The sequence below is a fragment of the Lepidochelys kempii genome, chromosome 2 (assembly GCF_965140265.1).
Source record: "Lepidochelys kempii isolate rLepKem1 chromosome 2, rLepKem1.hap2, whole genome shotgun sequence".
Lineage (NCBI taxonomy): Eukaryota > Metazoa > Chordata > Testudines > Cheloniidae > Lepidochelys > Lepidochelys kempii.
In genome coordinates this window covers 264,242,620-264,261,244 of record NC_133257.1, presented here as the reverse complement: position 1 = coordinate 264,261,244, position 18,625 = coordinate 264,242,620, and the positions used below count along the sequence as shown (strand labels likewise).

General features: G+C 48.5%; 1 protein-coding gene across 4 annotated transcripts in view; it reads left to right on the top strand.

The window, feature by feature from the left end:
• The first annotated feature begins 4,938 nt into the window (after positions 1–4,938).
• Positions 4,939–18,625, top strand: part of ALS2CL (ALS2 C-terminal like) — a 63,278-nt gene continuing 49,591 nt past the window's right edge. The window contains exon 1 of one of the 4 annotated variants that reach the window (XM_073334845.1): positions 4,939–5,018. Coding sequence is in view for 2 of the 4 variants with exons in the window: in XM_073334843.1 (XP_073190944.1) it covers positions 17,092–17,115 (24 nt within the window). In the remaining 2 variants the exon portion in view is untranslated. Of the gene's footprint in view, positions 5,019–17,011; positions 17,116–18,069; positions 18,173–18,625 lie in introns of those variants that run through there. The other 3 variants (XM_073334843.1, XM_073334842.1, XM_073334844.1) reach the window with 3 other exon arrangements.

Genomic DNA, 18,625 nt, shown 5'->3' with positions numbered 1-18,625 from the left:
GCCCTCGCCACCAGGCTGTTGGCCATTCAGTCTCATTTTTGACCAGCAATTCCATCCTGGACCTGAGACCTTCCCAGTGAAAGTGTTTTCCATCGACACCAATCTGTTCCTGTAACAAGTTTGTTTCAACAAATCAGCATTTTCCAGTTTATTTAAAAACAAACAAACAAAAAACCACGTCCAAGAGAAATTTCCAACCAGCAGTAGTCAAAAGGCTGATGCTCTAGACACGTTCTCGCAGGGGTAATTCAGGGTTGCCAACTCAAGTGATTTTTATCATGCGTCTTGTGATATTTTGTCGTCTTGAAGCCCCAGCTCCTGGAGGCATGTTGTGTAGGGCAATCTAGGCTTTCACCTTAAAATAAGCTTCCAACACATGAGCTGTGAGGAAAAGCTTAAACTGTGTCCCACCTCCAGCTCAAAAACAGTAAATGAAGTCCCCAAACTTGTGGGTTTTTTTAAGTCGCTCAGGATTGTATAGGGCCTATCACCATTTTTTGAATGCTTGTACTAGTAACTACATCCTGCCCTCCTGTAGCTCTTTTTCTCTGAGGGTATCCGGTCACGTCTGGCCAGAAGTCAGGCAAGGGCATATGCTTGTTCTTGGAGCAATGTGGGATCACCTCCGCAACAATAAAGAACAGGGAGGAAGGGGCGGATTCTCAAATCTGCTGTTCTCACCAGGTGTTCTAGCCACTTGTATCGTGGCTTAGTTGCTTTACACAGGTCCCTGATTATGGATCAAGCACAAAAGGAAATATTTCCTTATATATGGTGAGTTAAAAACAATCTAGACAAAGCTGGTCTGACCGTGTCTGTATTAGTGATCAGCCTGTGGTGCTGGGAGCAGTGGAGGAGGGAAATCTGTAAGTATAACGTTAGAGAAAACCACCCATTAAAGCCTAAATGCTGACCCTTCCCATGCTGCCAGCCAATTCAGTGCCCTGGATGTAAGTAGTGATAAACTAAACAGCTAGCAATTTTGCTAGTACCACGCAGGGAACTGTATGCTGGGTAGGGTGATCAGATGTCCCGATTTTATAGGGACAGTCTTGATTTTTGGGCTTCTTTCTTATATAGGTTCCTATTACTCCCCACCCCTGCCCTGTCCCGATTTTTCACACTTGCTGTCTGGTCACCCTAATGCTGGGAGTGTACGAGTGCAAGAATGGGGGTAGGAAATCCTCTGCTGGTATATTTTCCTACCTTACCCAGAGAAGACGTAAGGTGGCAATGGTGAGGCAGGAAATAATACAGAAGCTGTGGCCAAAGGCTCAGTCTCTTCGCTTGGTCCATTTTCCAGATTCCAAATGGTGTTTATGAACCCTTGGGGTAGAAGGAGACTAAACTAGTCTTAATTGTCTCTTTAAAAAAAAAACCTACTCCTCTCAGCTAGACTCCTAATCTGCTAGAATAACAATAAAATGGACCTACTGTATCTTTATCGTAGAATCATAGAATATCAGGGTTGGAAGGGACCTCGGGAGGTCATCTAGTCCAACCCCCTGCTCAAAGCAGGACCCATCCCCAACTAAATCATCCCAGCCAGGGCTTTGTCAAGCCTGACCTTAAAAACTCCTAAGGAAGGAGATTCCACCACCTCCCTAGGTAACGCATTCCAGTGTTTCATCACCCTCGTAGCGAAAAAGTTTTTCCTAATATCCAACCTAAACCTCCCCCACTGCAACTTGAGACCATTACTCCTCGTTCTGTCATCTGCTACCACTAAGAACAGTCTAGATCCATCCATCAAACTGAACATGTTCTACTACACCCAGGTAAGATGCAATAGACACATACTAGTGTCTTGTTTATGGCACGAAGAGCTGCTATTTTCAGCACAGTTCATATTTTTTTCCAGCAATGGGCTCACAAAATAATTAAAAAACCCAAAAACCCAATTTCCAAATTGAACGGAGTGTGGGATTGATTTGCTGGGGTCTCAGGGAGTCATCCCTTCCTTGGGTACTGTTAAATTAGCCCTGCCACCAGAGAACATATCCTCAGGACCCCTAAAAATACTTCTGGAAAAGCAACTTCAAGTGTGCTAGGTGCTGTACAAACTTTGTAAGAGATGGCTTACTCCTGAAAAGTTTGATGAATGGCAGCTATCTTCAAATTTCCTGGGGCGCATACTCCGTAGTTGAGATCTTACCCACCACAACTACAGCTGTGGTGGGTATCAGTACACTGGTATAGTTTTCAGGGCCCAAACTACAGACCTTTGCAGCAAATGCACTTGGACGCTTGTTTACCAAGGGATGCTTTTGGCTGTGGTTATTGAAAAGAGGTATTGCCATTTCCAAGTATTCCAAAATAACAAGCTAGGGCCCCCCAAATGAGAGTTAAAAAAAAAAAGTTTGAGTTCTCTTTTTTGCCTTTTGACTTCCGAGTCTTTAGAGGGTTCATGATTCTCAAGCTTTTCTATACCGCCATGAGGGCTAGAAACTCCTTGCCTCACTGAGAGCTGATTCTCATGGCATCCCCTGACTCCAGGAGCTGAGGCTTTGGGGAATATTGCAGGACTTGTGAGTTCATAGGTGCTGGAACTAGGGGTGCTGGAGGTGCTGCAGCACCTCCTGGCTTTAAGTGGTTTCCATTATATACAGGGTTTAGTTTCGTTAAGTGGCCCTCAGCACCCCCACTATACAAATTGTTCCAGCACCCCTGTGTGAGTTTGGAGAAAGTGACTTTATGTAAATAAGGCAAACAAAGGTATAGATCTCCCACTCATTCAGCCCTCTTTGACTGGGATTTATCACAGGCCAATGGGAACTCTTCTGGGAGCCCTCATTAAGATGGGCAGCATGTTGTTTTTGTGAAACCACAGGGGCTACTCCACTTGCTCTTGTATCTTGAATTTTTGGGAACCCCTTGAAAAAATAAAGAACATGTCCTTCATCTTGCCAAACAAATATATTGCCTGGGCACTGTGCAGAGAAAGGGGATGATCAGAATCTTCTGTGAGAGAGATTTCCAAAGTTGGGTTGGGGGAGGGATAGCTCAGTGGTTTGAGCATTGGCCTGCTAAACCCAGGGTTGTGAGTTCAATCCTTGGGGGGGGCCATTTAGGGATCTGGAGCAAAAATTGGGGATTGATCCTGGTTTGAGCAGGGGGTTGGACTTGGTGACCTCCTGAGGTCCCTTCCAATTCTATGAATGTGGTTCTGAATAAAACCCAGATCTTGAAATTTGCCATGAAAGGGACTGGAGCCTCAGCTCTGGGGTAGTTCACCTGGTGGGCTCCCACAGAGCTGTGGATGCTGGGAATCAGGGCTGCCATGGGGTCTGAGCACCCAGGCTCCAGCCTGCTGATCTGATGGGGACGAGGAGGGGCTCTGGGGGGGTGAAAGCTTGGCAGTGCACAGGCGAGTAGAGGAGGAGCCTGGGAGGAGAACCCAGAAGTCCTGTCAGCCTCCCAAGTGGACTGCTGAGGAGCTGGGCATGTGAGCTAGCCAAGTTGGCAGACTGTGTGTGATGTTTTGTTTTCTGACACTTTTATTCTCTGATGGAAAAAATGTTTGTTTCTTTGGCGATCTTCCAACCAGCTCTACCTGAAAAAATATATCCACTGAAGAGGATAGAAATGTAATGATCAGCAAAGTAAGAAAAATGCTGCGGGGGACTTATTAGTTTGATGTAAGAATATTTACTTGGTATATTTTGACATGCGATGACGACATTGTGTTGTAACGGCTAGAAAGCTTTAACTTTGAATGTCAGCATCTACTGTCATGAGTTATTGTCTGACCCCCTCGTAATTAGGGGTCTATTTAAATCTCCGCGAAATCACACATTTTTCGCGGGTTGGTCAGGGCATCGATAGCAGATTTCGCGGCCGTGTCCGTACGGTTGTATATTCCAGGCCTCCCTCACTTCTGCGCTGCTGCTGGCAGCAACGCTGCCTTCAGAGCTCGGCACCCGGCCAGTGGCCACCGCTCTCTTGCAACCCGGCGCGGAAGGCAGCGCGGAAGTAAGGTTGGCAATACCACGATGCCTCCCTCACAATAGGCTTGCAACCCCCTTTTGGGTCAAGACTCCCAGTTTGAAAAACGCTGTGTATTTTTACCCTATTGTATAGGGTAAAAGTACACAAAAGACCAGCTGTCGTGGTCCATTACTTGTGTTTCACAGCTGCAAATGTGGTAAACCCCCTACTCATCATATCTTGCAACTGTGAAATTTTAAATTGATAGATTATTTTAAGCATTTTCTTCAAACATTGATATTTAATTGAAATAATAAACACGTTTTGCCAAGCCTAGCTAAATGTGCGACCTAGGGCAAGTCACTTAGCCTGTTTGTGCCTCAGTTTCCCATCTGAGTAGTGGGGATAATAGCATTGCTTTGTCTCACGGGTGCCGTGAGAATAAAGGCAGAGGAGCTCAGGTACTGGGGTGGCGGCAGAAAAGTATGCTATCTAGACCGACAGAAATAAATGGCAATTACAACATTTAAAATGCATCAGGAAGAGTAGTGGCAAATGAAGGCAGGATGTGCCTGAGTGATGGATTCAACCTGAAATGTGCCTGCTGGAGGAGCACTATAGCAATTGTACATAGCATTGCTAGTCTTCCTTAGGCAAATTATGAGCCTGCTAAGCTCTATATACTTTACCACAGCGACCATTTCCTTCTCTGACTATCCACAGAAGTATGATAACATCTGTGTCAGTACAGAATCACTTCCCTGTCTATTTATACAGCAATCCCAAATACTCTGTGTCCCATAAATACACTTTCCTTTTAAATTCCCTAAAAGCAACTCGAGTGTCAAATTACTTGTTTAAACATTAATGTGGAGTCCTGCCAAGCTCAGGCTGCCTGCCAGCGGTTTCCATGTTGACAAAGAATGTTTTGCAGTGCACCTTGGGATAAGACCGTTATTACGTGGTTATTTTTTTTTTTTAAAAAAAGCTAGTAAATCAAGTAGCTGAAAAGTCAAAGCAGGCCGCTCCTGTCAATAGCTTCTCTCTCCGCGCCATGGAGCTGCGTGGTCAGGTTGATAACACGCACCCTGGTAAGGAATGCGTCTCGCTCCATTTCGGCTAGCCTGGCTCTTATTTAGGACAAAATCTAGCTAGCCGGCTAGTCAAGTGATATTTTGGGAAACTGAGTGGATTGTCCCAGGAGGGAGCTACGTTTTTCGAAAGGGTTGGGTCGCTCCTGTGGCCAAATCTCTCCTTACAGCTGTGTGGGAGAGGGGTGCTGAAAGGTATTCTAAGTTCAGCGCTCTGTCTTGCAAGGCAGGTGAAGGAGGGATCCTGCATAAGGCACAAGACAAGGAGTCAGGGATAGAACCTGCTCTGTCAGCCAGGCTGCGGCCTTGAGGAAACTCTCATCTCTCTACCTTTATTTGCCAAATGTAAAATGAGTGCCCTGCTAATTTCATGGGGGTGTGGAGGTGAAATCCACTCATGTTCCAAAAGCCTTCAGAATCCTAGGAGGGCAATAACATAATTTATAATAATCTTGTCAAATAACACAATTTTTCTCTTGCATTGCCTCTCTGTGTACTTGTAAAAATTCAGCACCTCCCAGTCACTAATGCCTTCTATCCTCACAGTTCCCTGGGAGATAGGGGAGTGCTATGCCCATTTTACAGATGGTGGGTGTGTGTGTAAGGGGAAACTGAGTCACAGTGACCCAGTTCACCCAGGAAGACCGTGGCCAAGCCAGGAACAGACCACACCTCTCCTAAGCCCCAGTCTAGTCTTTTATCCACTAGTCCATCCAGCCCATCCTCCCAATAAATACCAGTAACTAACCCTCTCCTTCTGCACAAGTCGGTGACCTATTGATTTCTGCCTGACGAAAGGTATAGGAACCAGCAGTAGGAGAGAAGCAGGGAGATGCATGTAACATTGACTTGTGCCAGGGGGAGATGTGGACCAGGCTTTGTGCCTTCTGCGAGTCCTGACCCACCTCCCTTCTGCCTCTGCGGCCCACCAGTTACCTAGTCCCTCATATTCCATGCTTTCTCCCATGCTGCCAGTATGTGTGTGTACGTGAACTCCTTAAATGGACCCCTCTAATCTCTCAAGACTCTCACCTCTGCTGAGATGCCTGCAAACCTGGCTAACTACCCAGGTGAGATTCCTGCTTACTGTCCAAAGCTTGTGTGTATCACTGATCTCATACCTCTCCCGTTTGCCTCAGACATCTAGATTGTAATGTCTATGGGGCAGAGACCGTCTTGGTCCTGCATGTGTGTGCAATGCGGCCCTGGGCTCCCATGGGAGCCACTAGGCAGAAAACGGTGAACGGCATTCCGTGGCCCGAAGGTTCTGTCCTCCCTGCCACAGCACCCCCTAGTGGCAGCAACAGACTCCTGGCAGTATACCCAAGGACCTTGTTGATTTTTTTTCAAAGGATTAATGTTAATTCAGTTTAGAAAACCCTTTCCTCATAGGTCAGGTTAAAGGGGGGGGGGGGACCTGGGCATGTCTTCTTTTTTCAAGACTAAAAGGTGGGGTGACCTGATACATTTTTCAAATATGTTAAGCGCTTGTATAAAGAGGACGGGGATCAATTGTTCTCCGTGTCCACTGAAGGGTAGGACAAGAAGTAATTAATGTTAGTTAGAATATTTCCTAATATCTATAAGGGCAGGTAAGCTCTGGAACAGGCTTCCAAGGGAGATTGTGGAATCCCCATCATTAGGGGGTTCTAAGAACAGGTTGTACAAACACCTGTCAGGGATGGTCTAGGTTTACTTGGTCCTGCCTCGGTGTCGGTGTGTGGGGTGGGGGTGGACTTGACGACGTCTCAAGGTCCCTTCCAGCCAGACACTTCTAGGATTCTATGATAATTCCCTTAGATCGAGGGGATAAACAGTCTTTATCCAAAAGCCAGAATTTGCAGCTGCCAGGAGAAAACACGGGATATTTCTGGATTCCTTGCTCTGTCTGTATCTATTACAACCACAACAAACACTAGCAAAGTGCTGTGCATCCCTCACACCTTTAGTGGCTGGTCCACTAGAGGATAAATACTTACTACTGCTGTTGACTAAAGAAGCTGCTCCTTTTAACTTCACTAGTATCGTCCTGGCCAGAAGATCTAATAATCTAGTGCAGTAGCACCTAGAGGTCATGATGATTCTGAGAGTCTAGGCTTTGAATGGTGTAGACTATTTATGCAAGAGGTCATTGTTGCTTGATAGTTTGACATACTTGATCTCTGGAGCTGGCTGGGAAACTGTTTCCCTGTCCCATTAAGAATTTTTACAGTCTCTTCTCTTCTTCCCCCCACCCCCCCCACAAAAGAACCACCCTGTCCCAAACTGGGATGGAAAGTCAAAATCTCAAACTTTTCATTAACTGAAAAAACACTTGTCTCAGGACAACTGAAACCTCTTGTTGAGATTTTAACTTTTTTGTTACTATAAACTACCTTAAATATCCAAGTAGAAGTTGATTTTACACAGAAAATGGAACTGCTAGTTTTGAAACCGTCAATGGGAAGTTTTGACGACTTGTCAGAACCAGCCCTTTCTGCGAACAGTTTTGGCTTTGACAAATTGGCATCTCTGGCATGGAAAATGTCTTGTCCAAAAAATCCAAACCAAACCTCTTGATGAGCTCCCTGGATCTCTACCCCTATCAGTCAGTCTGGCCAGATACCCTAGGGAAAGTTTCTTGACAGCATTATAGGGATCATCATATGGGGCTGATCTACAGAGGGCTTCAAGTGACTGCCCAGAGCTAGGAAAATCACTGCTTTGTACGCATTGTTCTTTTGTACTCCCCTACCCCCTCTTCTAACTGGTCTTGCATCATACGCCAATTGGATCTTTCAGAGAGAGAGCCTCTATTATACTTGTAAGAGGGTTGGGAAGGGCTGGATTGCGAAGTAGGCCTAAACGTTGCTTTTGTCTATGCTAGTGGGGTAACCACTATTTATAGAATTATACCTAGCTCCCTGTCTCGTGCACAACTGTCTGACTTGCTCACACAAATACTGAGTTCCTGGACTCAACAGGTGCATGGGCAAAACATGTCCAACTCTGACTTGGGCCCCTCAGGGCAGCTGAATGGGTGAGAACAGTCCAGCTTGCTGCCCCATCTTGGTGGCACACTAGCGCCAGATCCTCAGCTGGTGTGAACAAGCATCGCTCCGTTGAGGTCAACGCAGCTGAGGCTCACACCCGCTGAGATCTGTCCCTCTGTACCAAGGAGACTTCTCAGGAAGCCCTGGAGCACCAATTGAGTTGCTGGCCATGCTGTGTCCATCATGCTGACTACCTATAAAGTGGCAGATTGGCTCGATGCGTGGAATACCCTTAAGGGTTGGCCCTGGTGATGTTTCAAGCTGTGTAGTGACTGGTGTTGGTCCCCTAACTACCTGCTGTGTAAGGTTTCCACCATCGCATCTGAAGTCCCCATACAATTACACTGCCACAGCAGCAGGCTGAAGAGTGTTGAAGTCATGTCCCCTGAGCGCAATCTCATTCTGTTCCCATTTGATTTCTGAAAGCTGCTTTCAAGGTTTCAAGGATCAGAAAACCTGCCTTCTTATGCTTATGCTTTTTATGCTTAAGCTTATGCTCAAATAAATTTTAGTCTCTAAGGTGCCACAAGTACTCCTTTTCTTTTTGAGCTCCTTGAGTCCATCACTAGAAGGCAATCTACTCAGTTTAACAAAGAGGAGGTTAAGGGGTGACTTGATTAGTCTATAAGTATCTACATGGCGAACAACTATTTAATAATGGGCTCTTCAGTCTAGCAGAGAAAGGTTTAACGTGATCCAGTGGCTGGAAATTGAAGCTAGACAAATTCAGACTAGATATAAGGTGTAGTTTTTAACAGTGAGCGTAATTAACCATTGGAACAATTTACCAAAGGTTGTCGAAGTAGATTCCCCATCACTGACCATTTTTAAATCAAGACTGGATGTTTTTCTAAATGATGGGCTCTAGGAACTGTTTGGGGGAAGTTCTCTGTCCAGCATTATACAGGGGGTCAGACTAGATGATCACAATGGTCCTTCTGGTCTTGGGATCTATAGATCTGTTGTTGATTTAATTTACCTATGCTTTAGATTATATTTCACCAGGCTAGCAATTCCAGCCCTGCAAAACTCTGCTGTTTCAGTTCACTGGAGTCCGTCCTACCTTCTCACCCCAAATCTCATGAAAGCTGCATTTGAATGAATTGAAAATAATCCTCTAAACCTAATGAAAACTACCAAATTTTGCTGCCTCATTAGGACCAAACTCATCAAATTCTGTCAAGATCCTAGAATGTGACTTGACTTGTGCAAATGCAACCCCCAGTTGACTGACGTTTTGATGAGCTTTTCAGCATTCTTGGCTCATGACCAGTTCCACACTTAAGCTTTGCTTGGCTTCAGGTTGTGTTAGGAAGTTTCACAGCACATCCCTTTATAGAATCATAGAACTAGAAGGGATCTCGAGAGGTTATCTAGTCCAGTCCCCTGCACTCAAGGAAGTATTATCTAGATTATCCCTGACAGGTGTTTGTCCAACCTGCTCTTAAAAATCCCCAAAGATGGAGATTCTACAACCTCCCTAGGCAATTTATTCCAGTGCTTAACCACTCTGACAGTTAGGAAGTTTTTCCTAATGTCCAACCTAAGCCGCCCTTGCTGCAATTTAAGCCCATAACCTTGAAGCATAGGACAAGAAGTAAAGAAGAGCAATTTTTCTCCCTCTTCCTTGTAACAACCTTTTATGTCCTTGAAAACTGTTATCATGTCCCCCCTCAGTCTTCTCTTCTCCAGACTAGACAAAACCAATGTTTTTCAATGTTCCCTCATAGGTCATGTTTTCTAGACCTTTAATCATTTTGTTGCTCTTCTCTGGGCTTTCTCCAATTTGTCCACATCTTTCCTGAAATGTGGTGCCCAGAACTGGACACTATATGCCTGTTGAGGCCTAATCAGCGTGGAGTAGAGCGGAAGAATTACTTCTTTGTCAAGGGCTGGACAGAGAGGTTTGCATAAAACAGGAATCAAGTAAAGAACTTTGGGGCTTTGATAATTCCCCTTTCCTTTGCATACATTTCTGAGATCTCATTCTATTTGTGAAGGAGGAGGTCTGGCTTGGGATCTCAAGTCCCGTGAGAACTGGTGTCTTCAAAGCCACATCATTCTGGGGCTGCTTTGAATGAGATATGAACCAGAATGCATTGGCTGATAAAAACCAAAGGGAAGCACTGGGACTTAGCCTAACCCCCTGAGATACATTTCAGCAATTTTAGGAGGTAGCTCATTTGGAAAAAAGATTTGGACCAAGATGTGGGTTAGTTTTCCTTGAATGAGATCACCCTTGTCGTCTTAGGTAGAGCATTTTTGAAATGTGGTGTACACTAGGGCTCTGCTAATGTAACAATGCACCTGCCAGGTCCTCTCTGGGAACTGAATGTGGGACACCTGGATCTAAAAGCAAGCTCCATTCGCTTGGAAGCAGTAGCATAAGAATAACCAGATTGGATCAGACCAATGGTCCATCTAGCCCAGTATCCTGTCTTCAACAGTAGCCGGTGCCAGGTGCTTCAGAGGGAATGAACAGAACATGGCAATTATCGAGTGATCTGTCCCCTGTCATCCAGTCCCAGCATCTGGCAGTCAGAGGCTTAGGGACACCCAGGGTATGGGGTTGCATCTCTGACCATCTCGGCTAACAGCTATTCATAGATCTATCCTTCATGAACTTACCTAGGTTTTTTGAACCCACTATACGTTTGGCCTTCACAACATTCCCTGGCAAGGAGTTGCACAGGTTGACTGTGCAGTGTGTAAACTAGTACTGCCTTTTGTTTGTTTTAAACCTGCTGCCTATTCATTTAATTGGGTGACCCCTGGTCCTTGTATTTTGAGAAGGGTAAATAACACTTTTTCCACACCAGTCATGATTTTATGAGATGGGGACTGCATGCAATATTCGAAGTGTGGGCATACCATGGATTTATACAGTGGCGATATGATATTTACTGTCTTTATCTGTCCCTTTCCTAATGGTTCCTAACATTGTTTGTTTGCTTTTTTTTGACTGCTGCTGCACATTGAGCCGATATTTTCAGAGAAACTATCCACACTGACTCCAAGATCTTTCTTGAGTGGTAACAGCTCATTTAGACCCCATCATTCTGTATGTATAGTTGGGACTGTTTTTTCCAATGTGCATTACTTTGCACAAGCCTCTGATCTAGCTGTTGCAGGGGACAAAAAGAGCCCCACACACTCTTGGCGTGGGTTATAACACTAACCGTGCAGCGCTCATAATCTGACATGGGAATGACATCTCTCTTCTCTTCCCCACCCCTACCCCCGCATTCTTCAGAAGCCTTCTGGCAGGAAGGGTGGACGATGCAATGCTACTTATAGTGAGATGAGGCAAGGCTTCTCAATTTTGTGTCCTGAGCAGGGCTGAGGCTTTGTGACTGCGCTGAATTAATTCCAAGTGTGAGCTGCTGGGGATGGTTCTGTCCAGCTCCAGGCTTCAGTGGTGCCTTCAGCTGAAGCAGTGATTCATTGTCTCAAGGTAAAGTTATTCCTGGAAGCCTATAAATCACCCTGAACTAAAACTTAAATAACCAATAGTTCCTGTAAGCTGAGCTGGTACTGTCCCTGGATTGTCTGCAAACCACGCCCTCCGGTGCTTACTCAGCACAGCATCACCAGCCATCCTGACACCTCTTTTCCCCCCTCCCCCTGCCTCCGGGGCAGGGAAGAATGTGTTTCTACACTCAAACAGAAGAGAGGAACTTGAGCTATAAACCAACTTCCTTAAAGCCCCAACTGGGGGTGTGTGTGGGGGGGAAATCTCCGTTCTTACCGAAAACCCTCTTCGGGGACGTAGGGCCACATCCTGAGCTGATGCAAATCGTGAACGTGTGGCAGTAGGATGAGATTTTTCCATTACCTGCTGTCAGCACTCAGACCATCCCATGCTTCTAGACCTGTAAATGCTTTTGTGACTCAGGGACCTCCTTGATGCCAGCTGGCGGGGGGCATATGGGTTACAGGGATCCAAAGGGGGCAGGGGGTTGTTTTAGCTCACCAAAGAGTGTCACATAGGTTTTTAGCACACCGGTCAGCATAAACTTTGCAAAATGTATGTATGGAGAATGCCAAAGATGTGGGTGGGAAATGTATATGCTGAAGGCCTTGTAGTTAAAGATACCATGACTTGAGACCGACTTCTCCAGACCGGAGGTGGGAGACCCCCATCTCCCTGGCGGAATGTTGTGTATTGTGTGTCCTACAATAGAAGTCTCTTCGCATAGGAAGTCAAATGCTAATTTACAGCTTGTGGGGATTTCAGAAGGAAAACTAAGGTAAACAGCTGGAGGGCCAAAGGGAGGAGAGCAAAGCTCTCCGCTGATACCTCTGAGGGTGCAGAAAGATACCTGGGCAATGGGCCTCTGTCAGGAAGAAGCAAGCTGCCGGTGGGCTTGGCCTCAGGAAAGCAGGGTCTTAGCCATCCTGGGTGAAAGACGCTGTGAAGAAGGACTTCGGGGTAAGCAGTGCCTTATTAGACAGCCGTGCGTCTTGTTAGCGGAGTTTGGGCTCTAGCCCGTGTTGTGATTAGGTTCTTACAAACCCGTCCTTTGTTCTGAGTATTTGTTTGCGATCATATGAATCTGTTCTTTGTTGAATAAGCAAGAGGAAGTTTTCTCTATAAACAGCTCGAAGCGCTATGCGCGGAGCTGTGTGCTCAGGGGTGGGCAAACTTTTTGGCCTGAGGGCTGCATTGGGTTTCCGAAATTGCATGAAGGGCCAGTTAGGGGAGGCTGTGCCTCCTGAGACAGCCAGTCGCCTGGCCCCTGCCCCCATCCGACCCCCCACCTTCTCCCCGCTTCTCACCCCCTGACTGCCCCTAGACCCCCCAACCCTGACTGCCCACCCCTGCGGCCCCATCCAATGCCTCCTCTCATTCCTGACTGCCCCCCCCGGACCCTTGCTCCATCCAACTACCCCTTCTCCCTGAACGCCCTGGGAACCCCCACCCCTCACTGCCCCCATTCAATCCCCCTGTCCCCCTGCCCTCTACCCAACCCCCCCGCATGCTGCCTGGAGCACTGGTGGCTGGCGACGCTACAGCCGTACTGCCCAGAGCACCAGCAGAGGCGGCCACGCCACCGTGCAGCACAGAGCACCGGATCGGAGCACAGAGCGCCAGATCGGGCCGGACTCTGCAGCTGCACTGCCTGGCAAGACCTCCCCGCCCTGCCGCCCAGAGCCTTGCACCCACGGCGCAGTGAGCGCGGGAGGGGGAACAGCAGGGGAGGGGCCAGGGGCGAGCCTCCTGGGCCAGGAGCTCAGGGGCCGGGCAGGAGGGTCCCGCGGGCTGGATGTGGTCTGCGGGCCGTAGTTTGCCCACCTCTGGTGGAGGCTGTGGTGCCCTGTTCCTTGAGGAACCGCAAGCCTGATAATTCTGTGCCCAGTGGCTAAGGGGCTGGACGCTGCAGGGGGATGCTTGGAGGATGCTGGCACGCTCCAACTCCTGTCTGTGGCCTTCCTGGGGGACAGCGGAGTCTGCTAGACTGAGTGAGGGGGTGCTCGTGCCTCAGGAGGCTGAGAGAACCAGGGAGCTGAGCCCTGGCAGGTACGGGCAACCCTTCCCTGTGCTAAAGGCAGGTGCAAGCCAGGTGCCTTAAAGGCTGGGTACCCCAGGGTGCCCTTTGATAGACCGGGGATGCTCCATGCAAATGTGCTTCTCCAAAGAGCTTGATAGAAAAGGATTCGGAACTAGGCAGCTTTTCAATACGGATGTCGGATCTCCCTGTTCTCCTGCACTCCCATCCGGCTGGGCGAGGCGAGGAGGTTGGTAGTTACTTGTATTACCACTTGAGACTGCAGGGCTCCTTTGTGCTCGGAAATGAATGTACGTAGAGCAGGAGACACTGAAGAGAATCTAGCTAGAAAAGATGGGAGGGGAAACCGAGGCAGAGAGATTAAGGGACTTTGTCAAGGTGACACAGCAGGCTAGTGGCAGAACGAGAGTAGGCCACAGGCCAGGGCCTTATCCACTTATGTACAGGCTCGGAGTGTGTACATAATTAAATCCATCATCCCGGAATCTTTAAATCCAAGAATGGCTGAAGACCTTGGAGGATGGGTGGGTGCAATGGTTGTGTAATCCTGGCATGGTGTTAGGTGGGGAGTGAGTGGTAGAGGAGTGAAGCCAGGCCTGAGGAAGAAGGAGGTGGACAGTGGGAGTAAAGGAACCACTGAGAACTAGTGGGAGGGTACTAGGAATTAGTGTTGTGTCGTGGTGGTGACTGTCTGCCACGGCCAGTCATACAAGGTGGATGGTCGGTCTCATGGCTGAAGGACAGGACAAGGTCAAATCAGAAGGCCTGGGGTCTATTTTTGGCTGTGCCATCAACTTCCTGCATGAGCTGGTCAGGAATGATGAACATCTGTATGTTGCTGAACATGTGTTTTCTTGTCTTCCATTTGGAACATCAAAATGAAGCATTCATTTTGGATGCAGTGTTGTAGCCGTGCTGGTCCCGGATCAAGAGTGGCAGAGCCTTTCCAAAAGTGTGTGTGGGGGGGGCAAGGGCCCCCTCCTCATCCCTCGGAGGCCCCCATCCCCTGCCCTAGGTGGGAGGGGTGTGTGTGCATGCGTGCAAGAGCAGCCCCCATCTGTGTCTCTGCCCCCCCCCCAGGCCCACTGACCAAGGCAGGTGGAGGGACCCAGGCTCCTCACAGCTGCCCACATGGCTCTTACCCCGACCCAGCTCCGGCCAGAGGGTGGTGCCTCAGAGCTGTAGCCTGGCCACAGTAAGAGCCAAGCGGGCAGCTATGGAGAGCGACGACGCAGACCCTCCATGCGCCCTGGGTGGCGGGGCCACGGGCCGGGAGCTGCTCTCAGGCCCCCCACGCTATGGGCAGGTGGAGGGTCCGCATGGCTCCCATAACTGCCCGGGCTCCCTGGCCCGGCTCCACCAGCTGCTGGCCTGGCTGGGGAGGGGGTGGGGGGAAGAAGAGGGGAAGGGAGCGGGGTCCACCATGGTGAAAAATAGATGGGCCTTTCAAAAAGGGGGAGGGCCATGGCTCCCTGACCCTCCCGTTCCGGCACCACTGTCCCAGATGTTAGAGACCAGCTGGGTGAGGGAATATCTTTTATTGGACCAACTTCTGTTGCTGTGAGAGATGCTCACACAGGTCTTCTTCAGGCCTGAGAAAATGTACTCTGCAGAGTAGACATACCCTCGACTAGTCACCCATGGGTGGCCTGTGCCAGCTGGCTTGGGATAGGGGGCTGTTTAATTGTGGTGTTGACGTTCAGGCTCGGGCAGGAGTTTGGGCTCTAGTATCCTGCGAGGTGAGAGAGTCACAGAGCTCAGGCTACTACCCCAGCCCAAATGTCTTTGTCTACACTGCAATTAAACCGCCCCTTAGCCTGAGTCAGCTGGCACTGGGGTGACCAGATAGCAAGTGTGAAAAATCGGGACAGAGTGGGGGTGGGTGAGTAATAGGCACCTATATTAGAAAAAGCCCTGAATATCGGGACTGTCCCTATAAAACCAGGACATCTGGTCACCCTAGCTGGCTCCAGCCAGCGGCAGGTGCCTAATTGCAGTGTAGACCTACTCAGAGCATCACAGCTCAATACAAGGTGGAACAGATTCTTTAGCATAAGTAGTTAACCCATTTCAAGGGGAAGTGGCCCGTTAATACCCTTTCCAGTGATAAGGGTAGGAGGGGAAGGCAGCTTGGTGGGGAGGGGCTGTTAGTGGGTTTTAGATTGTTTGTAATAAGCCATAAATCAGTAACTCTATTCAGTCCATGATTTTTAGTGTCTAGCAGAGTTATGAATTTAAGCTCCAAGGCTCTTCTTTTGAAGGTGTTGTGCAGGTTCCCTTTGAAAATGAGAACTGGTTGTTTTTGGAAGTGTGCACCAGACAAGTGCATAGTGATTGTCTGGTTGCGCCCATGTGTTTACTGAGGCACTTAGTGCACTGGATGATTCCTACACTCCAAACCCCTCGACCCCAGCCCAGAGCCCACACTCCCTCCTGCCCCTCAACCCCCTGCCCCAGCCCAGTGAAAATGAGTGAGGGTGGAGGAGAGTGAGTGAAGGGGTCTGGAGTGAGAAGAGGCGGGGCCTCAGAAGGGGCGGGGCCTTGGGGAAGGGAGCTGGGCAAGGGTGTTCGGGTTTGTGCCATTAGACATTAGTGGTGGGGCTTTGAGATTCTCTGATTAAAAGTACCAGCTGGCTCTGCTATTAGAAGTTCAGATTGGTTTCTGTTGGGTTCAGATCCCCGCCCAGCCCTGCCTGAGAGAAATGTGTTCATACATGGAGCCTGGAACGCAACAGCCCTGTAAATAAAGCAACCCCTTGCGCTGTGCTCCAGAAAGATGACTTCTGCTTGGAGGTGTACCACCAGGGAAAGTGACGTCTCTTCAAGCCGCGGACCAAGCATGTCAACTGGATCTTTCAAAAGCAGCTCCTAAGAGTTAGTCCAAGGCAAATATAGCTCCCTACACTCCACCCTTGGACTTCCTAAGAGGGCAAAAAGAGGAAGCAAGTTTTCCTTTAAGAAGGGCCATGCTGCTTGTGATACCCTGCCGTCTCATTGCACCGCAGAGCAAAATCTCTTCACACACCTTTTAGTTAGGAGTATTCTCTCCATTTTACAGAGGGGGAAAACTGAGGCACAGATGTAAGCTTGGTCAAGTCACTTAACAGGAAACATATGGCAGAGCCAAGCATAAGACCTAGATTTCTTGGTTTGGAGCCCTGCATTTAACCACAAACCCCTTCATCTTGCCATAAGTTTTTATGGATCGAATCTGAGTCTGACATTAAGGACCTAACAGGCTGGAAAAGAAGAGGGACCGATCTTGCGGTATAGGATTGTTCCCTGCTGTGTGTATATACCTGCATGCCTTATATGGACTGGCTTGCTGCACAGCTGAGCTGGGCAAGTCACCCTTGCTGAAGTGGACAGTGAATTATGGTGCATGTCCCATGCTGAAAAGGGCCGTGGAGTTCCGGGGGAGCAGGGAGGAAGTCCACCGTGATAAAACAATCACTCTCAACAAAGGCTCACCCAGCCTGGACACCTCTCCACTCTCCTTTGTGCAGTGGGCATCCTCTGAGTGATGGACTGATGAGCCCCAGACTGTCTGTGTTAGTAAGTTCCTGCGGCGTGTAAAGCTCCTTGAAATCATCCAGCTGGGGAGGAAAGCCAGTAAATTGTAGCGTCAGAGCATCTGGGGAATCGGAGAATGGGGCTTTGTTCCTGCTCTCCAGCGTTCCCTGAAGCAGGCTGGGACAGTGCGGGGCTTTGTTTAGCGGCTCTCATGTGGTATGCTTGCTGCCTGGTGAAGGATTGCAGGGATTTGTCAATTATGGCTGGATTAGAAAAGCTGAAGGGCTTTTGGGCAGAGGGCTCTGGTAGGTTGAAGGGCAACTGGAGGTGGGTGGGGAGGGGTAAGGAGGTGTGGTTAAAAAAGATCTTCCCTTGCTGGTGACAGTATGAAGGTGTAGTGGTTTGTGTGCTGCCGTGGGGAATGCACGGTGCACACGTCTCATGCAGTCTGTTGCAGACTAAACCTGCTACGTGCCCAGTGCACTTTGAATAGTGATGGCTCTCCTTTTCCCCAGTGCTTTGATCGGACTCTCATGCTGTTCTTAACAGCAGAAGCCAAGCAAGGGTGAAAATTGCCGAGCAAGGTAAATGATGCAAGGAACCCAGCTGGGGAAGGCTCATGGAACCCACCGAAATACAGAAAAGGAGGGGGCAATACATTGCCTGGGGCTGGGGAGATATTGGGCGTGGTGATCCAGGGGATGTAACCTAGTGGAGAGGAATTCATTCCATGACTTTCCCTTTAAATCATACGTCTATTTTACATGCCTCTAACATACATATAACAGTAATTGACACATCGGATTGAAGCGACAGGGGTTTTTGTTTCTAAGCAACTGGAGAACAAAGGTAACGAGCAGCCAATGCCTAGTTTCCCTTTACCAGGGTTCGGTAATTCTATCTCAGGGCCCTGTGTGTGTCTCTCGCCCAGTACACAGGCCTGGATCTGTGTTTCAGCAAAGTAGGCAACTTGCTGTGGGAGGGAGGAAGGGAGCTGTGGGTGTGGTGATCGGAGACTCTGGTAGTTCAGCGCTCAGAAGCCCAGAGGAACTGAAGCTGCAGGGGCCCAAGGAAAACATGATTGTTCGTCTTATGTAAAGTAAGTTATTTTAGCCACCAGGGTGCACGTTAAAGCTGGCTTCGCTTGATCTTAAATGGCCAAATTGCATGAGGGAGCGTTTAAGGTTACTCTCCCCAGATTAAATAGACAAGGTAAAATGCAGTTGAAATCTTTTTGAACACGGAGAGCCCTTTAATTGGGCCAGTGGTGGTAGAATTCAGTGCATTCCCTGGGAGTGTCTGCCACAGGCAGGGTCTATTGGCATTCTGCTTTCTTACCAAGGGCAGGGAGGGTTCAAGGTGCCTTAATTGTGTGTGGGGGGGAATGGGGTGGATATTGGTGTTACTGGTGAATGTAAGATACAGAAGCACTGGGAGAGAATTGAGTCCTTAGCAGTGTCACCAGGTTAAAATAGGAGTCTTGAGATCTTTTACGAGAAACGCAAGATGACCCTGGCAAAAGGAGGGGGGAGAATCTAGTTGGAGCCACCTT